The 19357-nt window shown below is 41.0% G+C and overlaps 1 protein-coding gene across 1 annotated transcript in view; it reads left to right on the forward strand.

Moving 5' to 3' along the window:
* The first annotated feature begins 375 nt into the window (after window positions 1-375).
* Window positions 376-19357, forward strand: part of vib (phosphatidylinositol transfer protein vib) — a 192395-nt gene continuing 173413 nt past the window's right edge. The window contains exons 1-3 of the mRNA XM_071591625.1: window positions 376-456; window positions 1182-1212; window positions 1314-1477. Coding sequence (XP_071447726.1) covers window positions 440-456; window positions 1182-1212; window positions 1314-1477 — 212 coding nt within the window. The 5' untranslated portion in view covers window positions 376-439. The remainder of the gene's footprint in view (window positions 457-1181; window positions 1213-1313; window positions 1478-19357) is intronic.

Raw genomic sequence — 19357 nt, forward strand, 5'->3', positions numbered from 1 at the left:
TATGCAAACGCCCACCAAATTGTTTATGGTAAAAATCTCTTAGTCTATAAGTTTAATTAAAATTGAAGAAATGTGCTCATGATATTATCTAGATGTTACCGAAGAAAAAATGTTAAACCGTTGGAAATGAAAATGGATAATTTTTGTAAAACTGTTTGCGTCAGGAAGCTTATGGAAAGGAGAGAACAAAGTGGTAACCATGTGGATATTTATTTAACTCTTTACTAAACATTTTAGTGAGTATGCATTTATTTATCCTGAAATGAAATAGGACACGTATTTAAACAATGGAAAATTTGAATCGCCGCCTGTTGTGCTATTCGCATGTGTTTCTTCATTTCTTGTTTCTTCAAACGCCTATAGGTGGGGTTTTGCATGACATCCGGGTGAGTCAATCTTATATCGTTGACTGCTATCCGCCCCATGTGTATTAAGTAGAATGCTAATCAAGGAGTAGTAAGTACAATTTTTTTGTATTTTTATACCGTCATATATCGTTAATATTATATTGAAAGCTTTATTATGTTCGCATGTGTAATTTTTGTTGATTTGCGGTGGCCTTCTCTGTCATTAATCGAGGAGCCGGTTACTCCTTGATAGTAGTGTGTACTATGTCTATAAATCTAGGCCTATTACGGTAGGAATCAGTTTTTTGAAGTGATTATTATACGCTAAATAAAATTCTGTCAAAGTAGCTTCTTTTATTCTCTCGGGTTTTTCGACAACAGCGAATGTATTGAGACGGAACTCGATGTGACAGTAAACGTTTGTGATATTTAACGGTTTTATGTAATTTTTTTAGTAGTTTAGATGCACTTCATGAAGTCAGTTTTCTCTTGCTGCCCACATACTTTTTTCTGTCGTTAATTGACGGGAGACGTTACAGATGACCGTGCTCGAAATGAAAGTAGGTCAATGTTGATTCACTTTTAGTTTTATAGTGGGCTGGTAATTTCGTTTTCTGTAAGCTTATTACGCAACCGAGCAAATTTTGTGGAAATTTAAGTAAATTTTATGAATGTAATTCCACAAAATATCTTAAGTTCTACGTTTAAGTGAAGTCAGCATAAACAGTGAATACTGTCAGGCATCCGTTGAAATACAAGGCAAATTTAAAGATACTTCGCTTGCATTTTTTTTAAAGATCTTATTATTAATAGTGACTTTGTTTTGATTTGCAGCCGAGTCACTCTCCCCCTCACGGTGGAGGAGGTAAGTCCTTAAAATATGATTGTACACCAATTTCCAGTATGAAATAGCAGTGTGCTCTGCCATTATATTTCATTAATCTATGTTTAACGTTTTTATTTCAGTATCAAGTAGCGCAGTTGTATTCTGTCGCTGAGGCCAGTAAAAATGAAACAGGAGGTGGAGAGGGTATAGAAGTTTTAAAAAATGAACCGTTTACCAACTTTCCTCTCTTGGGAGGAAAATATTGTGCTGGGCAGTACACCTATAAGATATATCATCTTGCCAGGTAAGTTCCTTCTTAAATTTTTAATTTTCAATTAATATGAACTTCAGTGTTTTTTGGACGATTAATTATTGGCTTTGAATTAGCTAAAACAATAAGAATATTACTCAAAACGAGGGAAATACCTAATTGCTAGTATGCATTTACAGTTCAGCCTTTCGTGATTTTCGTTTGGACCGCTTGCCTGGTAATTAGCATTAGGATTATTTTAAGGTGCTTGATTACCTAATCATTGAAAATATACTATCTGCGTTGGTAAATCGCTGACGCAAGTTACATTCTCACGTCATGCAGACGAGAATGCTAGCTTTGACCTAGAGTTGAAACTTGCCATTCCAGTTATATTATGTGGAAATAATTGGGAATTTACATTATTAATCTGCGTATAACGTTTAAAACCTGCCCCTATCGTAAATTATAGACAAAGTTAGTTCATTCGGACACTGCCTATCATTTCAAGGGCATTTAATTCACAAGAAATGATTGGACGGTGGGGCTTACCTCATCGCTAATCTTATTGCTTTTTTTCTTGGGTTCAAACCTAAGGAAAGAAAGATAGGAGCCCAGATAGATGATGTGTTTAATCTCTCGAGTACACAAGTATCTATGCAAAGTTTTCGTCATACTTATATGGTGTCGTTTACATTTATTCGGCCTTAATTGATTCGATTTAAATATTAGATCCTATCATTTCCGCTGCTAGATTATGAAGCAGTAAGCGATCCGTTGGATACTCCGGCAGTTGTTTTTGCTGATATTCTATAACATAGTGTGTGTAGTTTAACTCCTTGGTAATTGTCGCAACTGAAATCGAGTTATTTCTTGCGGTTTACCGGTAATGGGACGAGGTCTTTCACCATTGAATCTGATTAGGTATGGTTGAAATCAGGATATTATTATTTTTTTAACTGCTCCCTCCAATTCTTCTGGCGTCAATAATCCCCCACGATCAGTTACACAGTTACATTCCGCTGTGTCATCCTATAAAACTGCAAATCATGATCTTGAAGGTCGTTCGCCTCATCAATGGAAATCGTCGCAAATTCCTCCCGGGGATCTCGATTAATCATGCCTTTCGCGAAAATGTAGTGTCTTAGAACTATAAATTGCTTATTTAAAGGCCTTTCGTTCTCACTACGGTCCTCGAAGCCGTCTCGGCGATACTCTATTGTTCCCTCGGGAAGGATTGATAGAGCGAAGGGTTGATGATCTCTCGGAGGGCTGTAGTCATACTAGTTTTCTATCCGTTCTGGGATCATGGAGCGGCAAAGGGGGCGTTGCAGGTGGGAGTGTCATCACCGCGGTTAAGCGCGGGCCACTGTGTGGGCGAGGGAGAGGCGTGGCGTCGTCGTGCGGGAGGCCGAGCCTCCAGACGGTTGACTCGAGTGGGTCAAGAATGCTGGGACTCGTCTGCTGAGAGTAGATTTCGGAGAACGGCAGGACCGACCTCCCGGCCACCAAGAAGTTAGGGATTTACATTCATTCGCCCGGGAGAGGTGGTGTGTTGTTGTCTCAAACGCAGTGCCGTTTTCTTTGAGGGGGAAAACTTTCTGGGGAGATAACATTACCGCAATCCGTTTTTTTTAAATCCTGAGGGAATATGCACTTCCGCATTTTGATGAAAGATCTGCCACTGCCATCACCGATATCACGGCGGAGTCCAGTGGCGAGAATTGCTTCGCTCATCTTGTTTCTTTTGAAGTAGCAAAAATTGATTGTAGATTTATTTTTTTACCGCTCGGCATTGACTCGGTTTATGAATGAATCAGAAAGAATTTTTTATGTCCTCTTTCTTGACGACCTAATTATATATATAAATAAATAAATATATATATATATATATATATATATATATATATATATATATATATATATATTTGTGTGTCGCCGATGAGCGTTCCATTTCGAAGATATTTTATATATATATATATATATATATATATATATATATATATATATATATATATATATATATATATATATATATATATGAGATTTATACATATATATATATATGAGATTTAATTGGACTTGATTTTTTAACTTTTACTGGGGTTGCTCCGGAAATATTGACAATGAACCATTTCGGTATTAATTACTTTTGCCTCCTTGTTAAAGGAATTTGAGGCGTGGTTTATTAGTTGGGTGTTATGTTCATTATTGACCAGAAGGGCAACTAGTCTTAAATATTGGTTTGGTCTAGCGGTTTCTAAAATCTATTACCTCCTCTAGAGTTGAAAGTGAATATGAATGAATGCCATTGTTTTGCTTGCAACGTCGGACCTGATTGGTCGAAAGAAACGGTCAATCAGATTTGGCTGATGGTTTCGTAACCGTTTTTCTTTTGCGAATTTTTATTTTTTCCTTCTGATTTTATAAAAATGTAACACAATTCTTACGTTTGGGCTTCTGTGTGAAATTAAAATTAGAATATGTAAAATTTGGGAATTCCAAGGATCATTTTTGAAGGAAGTTAATGCATCCCAAATTCGCTCGTAACAACTTGGGAATGGGTGTCACTGCAGACTTTTTCGACGCATCCTAAATAATTGATGTTTAGCCATGTCTCTGGGGGCCAGAGACTTTCCAAGAGGTCATTCTTCATGCGTATAGGGATCTAATTGAACGCACATAATTACCTGTGCATCGCAAGCCGCCAAGAAGTTGATATTGGTTGTACATTAGTTGTGTGGTTATATAAATTAAGTGGACCCATTAATTATTTACTGACCGAATTTTTAGACATAATTATAATTTGAATTTGTAGTGCTTCTAAGGTTACATTTTAATTGGAATGAGCCCTTCGATTTTTGAGATCTTCGGGTTAGAAGGAGAAAAAATTGCAGCTTGTACGTACTAGACCTGTCGCTCTAATTTCTCACTAGGTCAGCCTAACTTAATTACACCTAGACACCCCTCATTTTGTACAAGTCCTCTTGCATTGAACGATAAGTCTACGACGTGGAGGCAAGTGTAATCGCCAGAATAACGATAAGTCTCAGATTTGAACCTTAGCGCGAAAATAGATGGTGTGCTATGATGTTTAATTTAGTGTCTGTGGATTATTTTCATTCGGGGTGAACCTTAAATTCCAATACTGCCATCGTTGGTAGGGTTACTCTCGGTAGTAACGGTGCCATTGGGTGGCCCTTGTTCGGAGACATTTCGGACCTGGCTTCGGAAGTTAGGGTAGCATGAGTTGCGAAATTGTTTCAGAATATCGGATATTGAAACAGAATCCCTTTACCTTTCGTTACGGATATGCGTACTACGGCGTGATTTTCGCGGTATTTCCTGACCCAAGCGTGAACCCTTGGGTTAAAAATAGGCCGAGTGGGAAAGATGATGAGGAATGCGGTAATGGTGATCGTGAATGGTAAATTGATGTGTAGTCACCGTGCTGGACACAATTTTGTATGACAAAGGATATGAATTTGAAAGTTTTGATTTCATAGATGATAAATCAAGAGCAGTGAGTTTCGGATTATTTTATTTATTTTATTACGTTGAATTATTTCGTAAGAGTAAAATTTTCATAAATTTGAATCAGTTTAATGTGAGTAGCAATTGAAAATATTTATTTCCATCCATAGCACTCCCTATGTGCCCCATGTGGGTTGATTTTCATGGTAGTTCTTCTGGACTAGTATGAATGAAACCCATCCCAAAAGTAGTGGTTTAGATGTTTTGGGGTCGGTCAATTGATTGTGACCATTATCCTGCAATCAAAAATAGTGGTCGTGTATTAGTATCATCATCATCACGGGTAATCACTCCGAGGATTGGTTTTTAGGTGCTCCCCAATCTAACCTTTTGCAGGGCAGTCTCATCATCCCTTTATAAATCCTTATGCGGACATTTTCAACCTCCACTTTTTCTCATTCATCCATAGTCAACCTACGTAGTTAATCCCGCGTTTCCTTCCATCATGGTCCACTGTAAACTGTGAGAAGAATTAGGGCAAATCTTACTTTATTGATCACGAAAACTTGCATGTAGGTGTATCCACCTTATTATGTTTATGATTTTGGAATTTGTAAAGTTAGGGAAACTGACAGTGATGACCAAAATATGTATTCGTGGCATGTTTAATGGTATTTGTCATATGCTTGAATTAATTAATGAAATACCGATTTTTAAGTAAAAATATCAAGTTATAACTAATGCTTTCGAGGTTGTGTTAGGGACACCAGAATATATGTTTGTATGTTGCGATTTTGTATATGTAGCCCGGAGTAAATAGAATATAATTTTATCTCGCATGATTTATTCTTGATAAATTTAGGAAAATTCAAGGACCTGTGTACAGTACATTTCAGACAAAAGTAAAATCATTCAGCTGTTGCAATTTTTATTCCTCGTATAGTGGGAATTAGAGTTGTGATAATAATTGGGAAACATTATGACTTACACTGATACTCTTCATAGCTCAGCAGAAATTCGCGAAATCGTCGTCACATTGGGAATTAGGAAATTGAGACAATTGTATGTATGACTGCAAGAGTCCTAATTAACAACCATGGTGGCCACTCTTCAGGGAATTTGATAAATGTGAGGGAATTTCCTTTTGTAGAGTAGCAAAAAGTTTGGAACTTATCAGGATTATCGAAAATACTGTAATCGAAATCGGGGGGAATCGGGAATTTTTCTTCTAATATCGTGTTTCACATGCTTCCCTGTGTAATGTCATTTTTACATTGTCATGTGGATTCTATGCATTCTCCTTTATAATAATTTTTAAATATTCTGGAGTGTCATATGAGGTAAAATACGGAGTTGATCCAAGTTAAATTTCCGTTCAAACGTTGAATTCGGGATAAGTTATGTGCTGCAGTTGTGCAATGATCCTTTAAGCAATGAGAGCGTGTATACTAAATTTAAAGCTTGACATTCGCAGATTCTTTGTTTTTCGATTCAATCGCTTATAATTGAGTCCTCTATCTCCACTGAAGTTGGATACAGTTTTAACCGGTCCCAAATATCACAGTGTAGCCGTGTGGTGAAAATCTGTTTAAACTTGCGCAAAGTCGGAAATGCAAATTATAGAAATCTCCTAAATCTCGGAAGTTCTTTTTTGTCGAAAATACATATTTCCTGGGTAGTTAGTACGTTCTAAAACACTTATATTGTAAAGTGTATTGATTTTGTGGGGGCGCGCATCGGTGGTAGCAGCGTTGCTGGTTTCCACTGTGATATAATACGTGTAATGCCTGGAGATTAATTTCCAATTATTTCATCGAGAATGTCCATCCAAAATTGTGATTAAATAAAAATTGAAGGTGAAAATTTGTATCCTGGTAATTTACCCGCGTAAATTCATGCATTTCTGCCTTGGTTTTTCGTCTTATTTCGGGTTGCGTATCAAAAAATCTTTTTAATATCTATTTGTTGGCTGGAAGCGAAAAACGTCCAATTAGTTAGTAATTATACATATAAGATTCGTATGCTTTACTCTGACATTTAAGGAAGAGCTGTTTAATTATTTTTCGAAGAAAAATTATTTTAGGTAATCGGTAAAAAGGGAATATAAATGACTGAATTAGACGGGCAAACGGGTTATCGGATGTATAATTCGCCTATGTACATTGTGCTCATCAAAATACACACTTAGTAAATATTTTTTTGTATTTTCTAGAAAAAAAGGATGTAATCTCACTTGAACAGTAAGCGTATTTCGTGTAGCGCACACATTTTTAAATGAACTCACGCATGGCGACTGCCAGAAAAGTTTGTAGTTGGGTAATTATCTTCGACTCCGACGTTAACATTACGTTTAGCGGTTTCCGTACAATGGTCGTAAAAGTAGGTGACCTACGTGTGAATTCGCAAGGGCGTGTGTCAAAACCTCACTTCATTGCCTTACTCCCCCCCTCATTGTTTCTCTTGCTGGGATGCGGTCATCTCTGCGACCACCAGGGGGCGATGGAGGCGTGCCGGCGGCAGCACCCCATCGCGGCATTTCTTCCCCTCCAGGGCCACCATGGTGCCGCCGTCGTGTCTGGAGGGAGGGGGGTTTTCATGTGAGATTGTGTTACGTGATCGCTAGCCGGTGGGTTGGCTGGGCAGGAAAGGGGGCAGAAAAGGTATCGGGGGTGGGCGAGAGGTCGTCTCTCTCTCTCTTCGGAGGTGGCGGGAACGGGCGGATCAGGGGATCGATCCCCGCCGGGGACCCATTCGTGCTTCATCCCCGGACCGCCTTTCTCTTCCCGGCCAGCTTCCGCAGCATTTCCCCCTCTCCTCCCAGTCCCAATACCTTCGCTGTGGCGGGAGAATCCGGGCTCCTCCGTTCGGGCTTAATTTATGAACGAAAATTAAAATAATCGTCGCCCTCTCGTTTTATTCATATTTTTATAGACCACAAGGACATATATCAGACCTGGCCGATTATATATCTGGTCTCGCCGTCTCTCTCTCTTTCGGTTGCATTTTGAGATTAGAGGATACTTGTTACAGTATGACGCAGTGACGGTCCAAGCCCCAAGTCCCATTTTTAGTTGCCTTCTTTCTTGGAATATTCTTCTTTTCCCCGTATGAATAATTAATGGGATGCTAATAATAGCTTATTCGTAAAGTTGTGTAAGGATTGTAAATGTCGCCGTTTTAATTTGCCTCCTCTCAGGTTGTCAGAAATGTATATTCATTTCCTCCCTCGTCATTGCTTTCCTTGTATTGTCCTCCCTTATCGGTCTTCGACATGAAGTTGCCTCTCAATATCTCATGAAGTTTTCATACCTCCTTCGAGTTTATCTCCGCAAACTTCCGACGTCCACTGCCTCGTGTCTTTGATAGCAGGAGTCATAATATCACGGACTGCGCTACTCCAATTGTCTGCCTTAATGGGCATTTTATTTCATTTTTTCATTCTTCTGCACAAAAATCTCAAGAGCCCCCATTCTACGCTTATCCTTTTGTCTCAACGACCCAGTTTTGGAGCCATACAAAATTACTCTCCTCATGAGAGATCGTGCAAAACTACGCTCCATGTAATGTTTTTATTTAAATATTTATTTGGGAAATTTGACATCAGCTCCCACCTTCTCTTAAAAGCTTCTTTATGTTTCGCCATTCTCCCCGTAGCGTCGGTTTTCTTTTTGATTTCCTCGCCATTTTGCACGAGATATGTAATTCTTTAGAAAATTCCCGTTCTATAAATTTAGTGTAAAACCTGGAACGAGATTTAAAGAGTGAGCCTCTTTGTGCTCAGAAATTGTGGGGAGTCCGGGGGACGGAGGGTCGTCATAACCCCTTTTAGCCCCGGGTAGGGGTGAGGGTGCAGAAAGGGTCTTCCTCCCACCGCACGTTTTCGATTCCCGTCCTTCTGGTTATTCTCCCCCTCCACACCTTCTTTCCATGATTTTTTCGGGGAAGGGAAACGGTATGAGATCTCAACGCGCCAGGTGCAAGCCTTGCACCAGTGCTCTCTGTCCGTCCTTGGTGACAACCCAAGGACGTTTTCGTGCGACACCTCGCCACCCGAGAAGATAGGGAGGGACGCGGTTGATGAAGTTTTCACCAAGGGCCACCGTTTCTAAAAGGTATTGGACCCTGGGGGCAAGGCTACGATGAGGGGCTACCAGGTTCTAAGAAAAAGCTTAAGCTTAAGTGTACAAAAATTACATCAGTTGTTTAGAAAGGATAGTTTTTCCTTCATCTGCATCTAAAAGTCAACCGGAAATCCCACAAGGAGAAATGTGGCAGGGGGTGTTAGGGCACCAGCCGTCAGAGTCAATTTATGCTATTTCCTACTGTTGTGGTCTGGAATTTTTGGGGGGGAAAATGACTGCTTACGTCGATTGGTTCTACATCTAATTTCCCACGACCTTGTGGTTCTACATTCGATTTTCCGCGAAGTGATGCGGCGATGTGGTTATTTCCCCTGCTTCGGTGTTGATTTCGAATTATTTGTACTTTGGTAAAAGTACCGCGTGTAATCTTCAACCGAGGCCTTACAACTATGACGTCACGCCTTCCGTTCTTCTTACCGGTCCTTCGTGGAACTGGTAACATTTCTTTTTGTCCTGTGTAATCTCGTAACTACGCAATTCCTCCTGTGAATGGCTCAAAACACTCGACACGTATTAAAGGTTTTTCATTGGGATATTCACCCTGAACCCTAATTTCCTTAATGCGGCTTCATTCAGTGAAAACTGTTGTTTTAACTGTTCTCTTCCCATTCAATTTTCTCCGGAATTCCCATCTCTTCTGTCGTTGATCCCAAAAGTCGTCTCCTAGTAGCGCTGGGTTCGGCAAAGCGTAAGCAATAAAACTCGGAAAGTCCTCGTAAAGTCCTCATTGTTGTTGATTTTTTTTATTTCACGCTATCTCCTCCAATTCCTGCCATTATTTGCCAACGTTTTTAAAGTTTCCTCGATTCAGCAGGTTCCTCCTCTGTTCTTTGGAGGGGAACTTAGAACTTTCAAACCTCTTGCAGGTTTTCGTCATCCCCTGCACCAAAGTATTTCCTCTCCACCCGTCAAGTGCTTCTATATCCCCTACCTCGTCCCAAAATTTTGTCCTTGGATGTGTGTGCTCGAGCACCACGTTAAGTGTCTCCAACGACCACAACAAGTAATTTCTTTTAGGCCGTGCCGAAAGTGGAATGGGTCTGAGTTGTGGAATCGTTAGTTTTGTTACGGTGCTGAAGAATGGTAAAAATTCATCAGTCTTACTCCATTTTTTTTAGTAAAACTTTTCATTTCGATCTATACTTAAAATCGTCATTATTTTTCTAATTATTACAATTTCCCATCAATTGACATCAATGGGCTGCAATAATATTAGTAGCGGCGCATAGTGAGTGCTTATCTGTAAAATAATATTAACAAATTTTCATATATTTGAATACGCAGTCATAACTGCTTAAAATTCTGAATGGAGTAACAGTTTTCTGGTTCCATATATCCGGTATAAATAGTGAGGTTTAATTTTCATCTCATTTAGTATTAAGGCTAATGATAACTAGAGGTTATCCTTGAAATAGCTTAGAAAATCAAGGAATTGAGAAAGTGGATGTGTGCAAATAGCATTTTCCAATTGAATGACTTGGGAATGAGCACCTTTGTGGAAGGAGTGCTTTGTGTTCGATGAAATATTTTTTGTAAGACTTGAATTGAAATTCAGTTTAACCAGTCAATTAGGTTGGTCGTGCATTTGCAGAATAAACCAGATTCTAGTCATTTATTTCGAGCTCGAATGTTGTGAAGTTCGTAGTGGAGCCTATAACCTTTCTTTTCACACCCTGTTCCCGTCACATTTCGAGGTACTCTGCTTCTACACTTCCAGCCCTAGTATTTTGCTAAAATATTAACGTAGTACCGTCCAGGACACGGGGGACCGGATCCGGTTATCTGCTTCGCGGTCGCCGACGGTGACGGGAGTATTTTAAAGTTTCTTAGCGTTGTTATGGTGAGTTGTTCGTTGGTGATGTGACCTAAAGCACTTGCAGCGCTGGAGAGGAATGCAACTCTTCATCGGTAATCATTCCTTTTTCAAACAAAATTTTTTCAACTTCAGAGTAGTGCATCTGTGTGTTTGGAGAAATGGACGATTTCAATGGAATCAATACCACGCGGACTGCTGCAGGATTGAGGCTTCGATTGCGCAAGTTCCGTTCCGCTCTGAAAACATTTCTTCCCTTACCGGAAAGGAATTTTCAATCCTCTCATTTTTTTCCCGCTGCTAGAATTTGGTATTGCTTTCGTGTTTCGTTTCCGATGTTATTACATTGCGACCATTTCCATTAGTATGAAGATTTTAACGTGCAGGTGAAGCTGTGAATATGCTTGCGTTTTCGAGAAACGTCAAAGTAAGATCGGTGCTTTCATAGGAATTAATGCTCAGTGTTTATCTTTGACCGTGCACGATGATATCGGCCTCGAAGTCAGTGCTTCGTAAAATGTAATGGGCGTAAGGAAAATTTTCGAGATATTTGCACCTGTGATAATAATATCACATGCACAAAACCTTAAACTGAAGGTAATAAAATTCATTTTGCTGATAATAAATGTTGAACTAGTGCCATGAAAATATCACGTATTACTCGAAATGTAAATTAAATATTCAGGTTGACCATTTAGATTTTTTTAGTATTAAAAACAATGACCCGATGTAAGTGCCACGAAACGTAAATTATGCAGCTACAGGCGTAATTAAATTCAAACTATTTCGATTTCTGTCTTTAATAATTGGCGTTTGAGAGAAGTATTTGTAAAGTATTCGCTTGATTTATTGCCGAATTAATTACTTTTCGAAGTAACTTGGTTGCTATGGAGGGATCGAGATGGTGCGGGGGCTAACGTGCTGGCTTCCCACCCTAAGGGCGCGGGTTCAAATCCCGGCGGTGTTGAATATTTTTCAGAGGTATCTCGATCCCTACTTGAGGTGCTTTGTGGAGGGCACTTTGAGTGAGTACGCCGTCCGTCGGATGGGACGTTAAACTGCGGACCCCTTGGCGCCTTTCGTAAAGAGTAGGCTAATGCCGACGCCGGGTTTCTCTCCACCCTTCATCCTTTCCTATCCATCCCCTATGGCGCAAATGACCTTAGCTGTCGGACTACTTGGTTGCTATGGTAGTAGTGCTCGTAATGTAAATGTTTATGCTTCCACTGTTTATTCCATGATGGTGCGCAAGTATGTTTATCACAAAGTGACTTTGTTTGGTTCATCATTTGTGGCTATAAAAATGCTGTTTTCCGATTTCTGGGACGCTTAAGTTTATATGTCGTGCCAGTATGTCGTCACCTTTAGATTAACCATTGTGAACGAAGTTCCTTATACACCTAATCCGTAGCGAGATCATTTGTAAAGCTTTTGTGGATACATTGGTTTTAGCTGGGAATCCTGTCGGAAGGATTTTAGTGTAGAAAAGCTTACGGTCATGATAATTGATGTCTTACTTCTGCCAGCGCATTAAATATTGGGAATTATTCGAGATATTTTGAATCTACATAATATGTTGGTGATCGCCGTGTCGGTTCCATCACTGTCAAGTTTAGGATACCCATTTAGGCTGATTAGTGCCGTTCTGAAATACTTCGAGTTTGGATGAAAATCGTTGAAAATTCATTCCACCGCGTGTGGATTATTCTTTACTCAGTGAAGTGTGTAGTGAGACGTCTTGGAAATGTTTTCGTGTGTGCGAGAACATCCTTTTATTTGAGAGTTTACCGCCTAACTCTTAGATGAAAAATTGGATCTTTCCGAACTGCGAAGTTTGCTTTAATCCTTCTTACCTAAGTTCCAAAAATGTTCACGTTGGCGCGCGATCGAAATTTATATCCTTGTACATGTATGCATCGTTGCTTGCTTCGTACTCAGGCCATTCGCTTTGTGTAAAAACTTGGATTTGTGGATGTATTCTCTATGGGAAAAGGTCAATTTGAGTTAATTTAGGACACTTGAGCACAGCTCGATTTCAGGCTGTTTTTACCGCTCATTAATTTTCCATTTATGTCAACTCAATATAAGACCTGAGTTTCCTTAAAAAATGCTTTCAGTGGAAGGTGAATGCTGTATTGAAATGTTACCGGTGTAATAGATTGGTGCCGATGCTTTTTAGTACAAATGAATCTTTCCCCTCGATTGTGGTGTTCCAGGCTCCAATTTTTTCTAGTTGATAAGAGTTGCACTGCAGTTAGTGCGAGCACCTTTCCATGATAATTATGGGATCGGGGTTCTTGCCCACATTTTTCCATGTGAGGCAGAAAAGTTGCTCTGTCTCCTCCCACCTAAAATTGATGTTTTCTTAGGATTTTCCCCTATTCGAAAAAGTATTTCCATAGGGTATTGCATGGTTACCCAAAAGGAGACGATGAAAACAATATATTCTTGACAAAAATTCATTACAATATCCTGAGGAATGGATGTTTTTTCCTGCGTATGATGTCAAATATTTTCGTGTTATCCACCAGGTAACATGTTTTCTTGAACAGGAACTTTTCAAGAAGGCTAACTCTACCATCGTTTTTGGATGTAAAGAAACACCCATTAACTCACTGTTACGCGCTGAGAAAGTTGGTAGGGTGTTAGCCTTTGATGCGCCGGAAACAACCGATGAATATCTGAGAAGGCTTCTTATAAATTGGTTTTGCATGACATTACAGCAAGATAATACGACCATCTGGTGGACGATGAAGATTTGTTAAAACGTGGCATGAAACTTAAGGTACTCGTCATGGTCGCTCCCCCCTCCTAAAATTTTGATTGAGATCTCCTCGGAGCTCTTGACGAATTTTTCCTTCAGATCGGCAGTTTTCCGCGTGGTATACCGCGGACTGTGTTTCAGTGTTGAGAATATTTTTTTTAATTTAACCTCCCTGTCGAGCGGAAAATGGCGAGAAAGGTCGAGTTCGAATTCCGGCGTTATCCAAGCAGACTGGAAGGGTGGCCCTCTCCTCTCCCCGGAGCGCTGTATCTTAATTTGACCCATCTTGTGATGCTGACCTTTCGAATCGATTATGTGCGAAAGGGTACAAGTCAAGAAGTAATGGACCGGGGCGTGTGGAGGTCAAGCTGGGAGCAACTCGTCCTGGGTTCTGTGCCTCCGCGCTCTGGAACAGGTCAACTCGCCCCGCAGTGTCCATATCGGGGGTGTTTCGTTTTTGTGTTGGGATCCTGATGGCACTCCTAGTCGACGGGTCGCGCCTGATATGACCCTGACCTTTTAAGGGCTCGATATGGCAATGGACCTGTGAATTAATAAATGAGGTGTGTTGCGAGGGCTGCAGATCACAAGTTGGAACGTGTATATACAACGCTCTTTACTGAGTTACTTTGCGGCAGCGGTGATGGTTGTAACCCCCCCTTGCTATGTAAACAATGTTTACGTGACAAAACATTTTTTTATCCCAAATACTGTTCCCTCGTGTATGAATTTTGTCTAGATCGTCATTTTCCGTCTAAATCGGATATCTATTGAAAAACTGGTGTCTTCAACTCTTAGTATCCTTTAGCTGATTGTGAAAATAACGCTGTGGGTTTTTATCGAATGTTTGTGAAGTAGACAGTGATGCTCTTCGCAAAATCAATATCAAGTTGGTTTTTGTCAGTAAAAATGTTTGTTATTTTATCTGGATTTAAGCAGTACGCTTACCTGCTGTTTCGACTGGATATTGCTAGACCAATCAGAAATCGTTCTTTTCGAAAAAGAATTTTAATCAAACTCTTCCTTGAGTGCCCTTACGTCGGTGGTCTTTAAAGAAACTGGGATCATAATCTTGATTACGTAGCATACCTGTATCCGGGTTCGTGGTACTCCCCAGCTAACTCGCGGCGGTTGATCACTGCGCTCATGTCATTCGCATTTTATCAACCTTGGCGGATGACCCCTAATGTTGAAGTGTATCTGAAGTGGAAATATTTCTTCTGCTATCCAAAATCAATATCAAAATATCAAATGATATCTATCAAAATAATAAATGTTCATGCTTACCTCGCTCTTGGGAGAATCAACTTTTAACTGCTGGTTTCCCTTGCAGTTGGGCAGCTAGAAAAAGTTGGCATGGTGTGTGTTTTTAGTGTGTCTCCAGGCTCTTCCATATTGTATCGACCGCATTCAGTCACGCTAACGAAAACATAAGTGGGCGAAGTGGGGTTCGACGTACGACCTTTGTGGAGACCAGCATCCCCTCCACTCGGGCCTAGCTCGCCGCACGGGTGCGCTCGGGGGCGGACGCACTCCCCGGATGACGCAAAGGTCGCGGGCTCAGATCCCTCCGAGAAATCCACCGCTTGTTTACAGCATCACACTGTCGCTCGGTTACTGCGGTGTGGCCTGTGTTATCGCGTGGGTTCGTCGTGGGGCAAAGCGAAGTTGTTAAATTTCAAATAATGTGTGTTGTGCCTTTGAGAAAAAGATTTTCGTTCTGATCTGGGCTGGTCATCGTTGATGTAAAGGATGTTGAATGCCGAATTGAATTTTCGAAAGGAATTTGAAAGCTAGTAGGTGTTCAGGCGCGTGATCATGTCTTGTAGAAGAGAAAAAGTATCCATTAGCCCATGGTTTGCTAAATGTTCCAGTACCGGAAGATTTAAAAATTAATGATAAATTCTTGGGAAAAGGATTCAAACATTGTGCACATTCATTTTTCTTGTCGGTAGAACCGTAAAATGTTGCCACATTTTGTGGGTGTGTGATGTCGTTAGCCCTCGAGTGTAGGGAGGTCACTGACATTTCCGTACCCTTCAGCCTCCACTTAAACCTGCCTAAGCCATTTTGGTGTTAAGTCATATATGAAGTACAGTAAATGTTACACTTACTATATTAAACCTTTCGTGGAGCGCACATGTCAGATGAATATGTGGATCAGCCATTAAGGAAGTGGGTTTCTCCAGACGGGTTGTAGGGAAACGTAGTGAAAGAATGAATCAGGAGTGTTACGTACTTAGCTTTATTTAGTTGGCATTTGGAATATGCGGCGAGTTTTTGGGATCCCTGGGGAAAGCGATAATTAAGGAATTGGAAAAGAGTTGAGAAAAAAAACCGCCAGGTTTGGCAAATTGCTACAAGAAAAAGAGTGAGTGTGGCGATAATGTTGGAGATATTAGGTTGGTTGGGAGCCCCTTGAGTCACGAAGAGACCAAGCGAGGCTGAGGAAGCTATTTAGAAGGTCACTTCACCCCAGGAGTTGCCAGTGACATCGAGGGAGTTATTATTATTACCCCACATACATTGTTAGCTAATACATCTGGGATAAGCGATGGAGACTACCGCAGACAGATTTGAAGTACTTGTTCATCCTTCGCCCGATGTAACATAACACAATCAGACGCAATCGCTCTTGTTAATTCAAAAATATAAATTTAAAGCTCGTACACTTCCATTATTGATGTAGGTAGGCATGTATGCTTTTAAGTGAAGTTGTGATTGTGTACGTCAGCATGCGGAGTTTGCATGAGTATTGGTGCGCATTTGTGCATGAATGGTGGCTGGTCTTACACCTTTCACCGCAGCTTTCGTGGTATTGTGCGGATATCAGTGAAGTACCATCAGTTGTTCATTGGCAAAATTCTATTTTTCCATCGGGGTGGCGATTATCAAATCAAGAGTGCTTATGCAAGGACTAATAGTTTTAGGGTGCCTTTTTTTAATGGTTCAATTAGGGATGTTGAGGGATATCAAAAAGGTAAACTGCGCTGGTCAACTCATCGTCCAAGATCAAATCCCTGGAGTCCATTTCCCAATCACCTTCCAATGATGCTTGCCAACCCATCCCTACCGTACACCATTGGCTATTTTACCTATAAGACTTCTGCGGTTGTGTACATATGACACTGGCTTTTCCTATTACTCCCGTCTTTTTCCAATTTGCTGGCTGACGGTTAAGCCAACGTCGGACTCGTAATCCATTATTGGTCATGCTACTCTCAAGGGATATGGGTTGCTTCCGCCACGCAAATTAGCGTGCGCCTTCCTGTAGGTAAAACGACCCGATCAAAGTGGATTGACCACAGAAGTCAGGGAGTTTTTCGGGTACATTTTCGGTACAATGTCCTAGCCCTGAGCTCGCACGAACCCCCGTGAGGTCTTGCGTGGAGTATTCGTCCGCCCCGGTCAAAAAACCCCGGCCCTACCCCGTCGCGTGAGCGACTTGGGTTTGTTCTCTCCGGCGAGATCTTATCCTCCTCCTTTGCCGCCCGGCTCGGCTCCCCCTCGCGGCGAGAGCGGCAGATGCGTGCGGTGGTTTGGGAAACAAAGCCCCTCAAGTGCGCATCTGTGCTGTGCTTCGGAAAACGGTGCCCTCTCGCGTTCCCTACCACGATTGCTCTCTAGCAGTTGCTCTTTCGTCTTCTCCCGACGCGACGAACTGCTTTGCTCGCAACGATCCCCCCGTTTCGGAGCAAATAAATAACTGCCCATGATCAACGGAACGTTTTTCTTCCCATCTGGACTGGTTGCTGTGTCAGAACCATACCGCGCGTCACCCGCCTGAAATCTGTATCGATTGATTGCCGCGTAACGCTGTTCTTACTCAGTCGTGGTAGTTATTAAGGGGGTGGGCGACAGCTGAGATAATTCACACCATTAGGGATAGGTAACTTATTTGGGACTGACGGAGTTTTCATGGAAATAGGATAGATAGAAACTCGGCGTCGGTATTAGCTTATTATTTACGAGAAGCGTTGGAGGATCCACAGCTTAATGCCCCATCCGATGGACGGATGGCTCCAGCTAAAGTGCTCCCCACATGGCACCCCGAGTAGGGATCGGGATGATTCCCTAGAAATCTGCTACCTTCGGGATTACAACCCAGACCTTCGGGGTGGGAAGTCATTGCACTAGCCACTGCACCAACTCCCATTACCCTGTTCAAACTCGTAGACTTCGTAGCCTTTTAATGATTGTCCATCGAATAGCTTACTCTGGATTACTTGTGTTCTGAGACATATGCTAATTTTTTCCATTTGTTTTAATGAATGGTGTCCGTGTTGTGGCGTGTTTATGCTGTGTTATAGACGTACATCGCACCCTTATTCCAGTAGATGTGTGCTTTATATATCCCTCCAAGCTAGCCGAATAAATCTATAGCCTATGATGTCCGTGCTGAAATGTATATTTGGTTATCCTTTTCGTCACAGCTTCATTTCAGTACGGAAATGGCTTCCGATATTTCATATTTATTTGTTTGTCAGTGCCACCGCCTAATTCGGCTCTGTTATAATTCATGTTTACGGTCGATGCCTGAGGAAATGGTTCGCCAAGTTGGTAGGGATTCACCGTGCACGCATACATAGTAATCCTTTGTGCTGATTGGTTCTGCGACCTCCACACTGCTCCTCCCCACCGTTCCAAATTCCCTGCCTAATCGTATTTATTTGCATCTACGTATGTCGTAACATGTGTACCCCTAACAGAGGGGGTTCATATAGTAGCCATTGACGGTATTTTGGCAATTTAATCGCTTAATTTAGGAGGTCACTTTTGATGAGTTGTTTGGTGTGTGTGGTTTCCCTCCACCGCTCTAATCTCAAATCGTGATTTGGGAAAGAGGAAAATATCGTTGTCTCTACGCCGTGTTTCCCCGTGCAAGCGAACGAAATTAGGATTAATCCCTACGTGTTTCGATGAAACCAGTTCGATACCTTTTCGCATTAGGTCGCCTCTTTTAATTAATCCTCATGTATTGAGTAACTTCCTTACTAGGGTTTCAAACTACCGTCCTGCCCTGTGTGTTCACAGCAGTATTTAGGAAAACGGACTGTATAATTCAATGCTCTACTGAAGTTTCGAATGAAATCTTTACTGACAATCCCAAATTCTCTTTAAGTGGTCTAATTCACTCTTCATTATTACTTTATTGTAAAGTACGTACTAGTGTGGTGAGAAACTGTTTCAAAAGTGTTTTACGTTCACTCAACACAAACTTTTCAGCACGAGGTTAAACTTATCTTGCTTTGAATTTTTAGTTTTCCAGAACTTGTGGGAGGGGGGAAGGATTTGCACATCCCTCTTTATCGCCTTCTGTTATTCGTTGGTCTTTTTTTCATTAGTGGAGGAATACCGTATTTTTTCAAAATTGAATCTCTTTAATCGATCGCTACGCCCAGCTGTCATATGCCTCTGAAACCGGTTATTTTGTGTGTGTCAAAACCAGCCCTTTCCTTAGGATTTCAAAGTGCTATAAAGCTAATCCGCGACAGTTTTTTCAAATCCTCATTGATATCTTTTTACCGTTTGCCAAAGAGTGCACTGGATGGACGGGATAAAAGTTGAGTTCCAGTTTATCGGAATTTTTTGTTAATTCGCGAAGTTTGAGGAAAACGAAAAATGAGGCGACAAGATTGTAAGCAGTTGATAATGGATTAACAATGTTAACTTTCGGTCGCGGCGTATCAGCTGCATACTTGTCATCGACTCTCCGTGTATTTATCAAGTTTTCTTATCTC

This window comes from Hetaerina americana, unplaced genomic scaffold, assembly GCF_022747635.1.
Source record: "Hetaerina americana unplaced genomic scaffold, ioHetAmer1.1.p SCAF_5, whole genome shotgun sequence".
Taxonomy (NCBI): domain Eukaryota; kingdom Metazoa; phylum Arthropoda; class Insecta; order Odonata; family Calopterygidae; genus Hetaerina; species Hetaerina americana.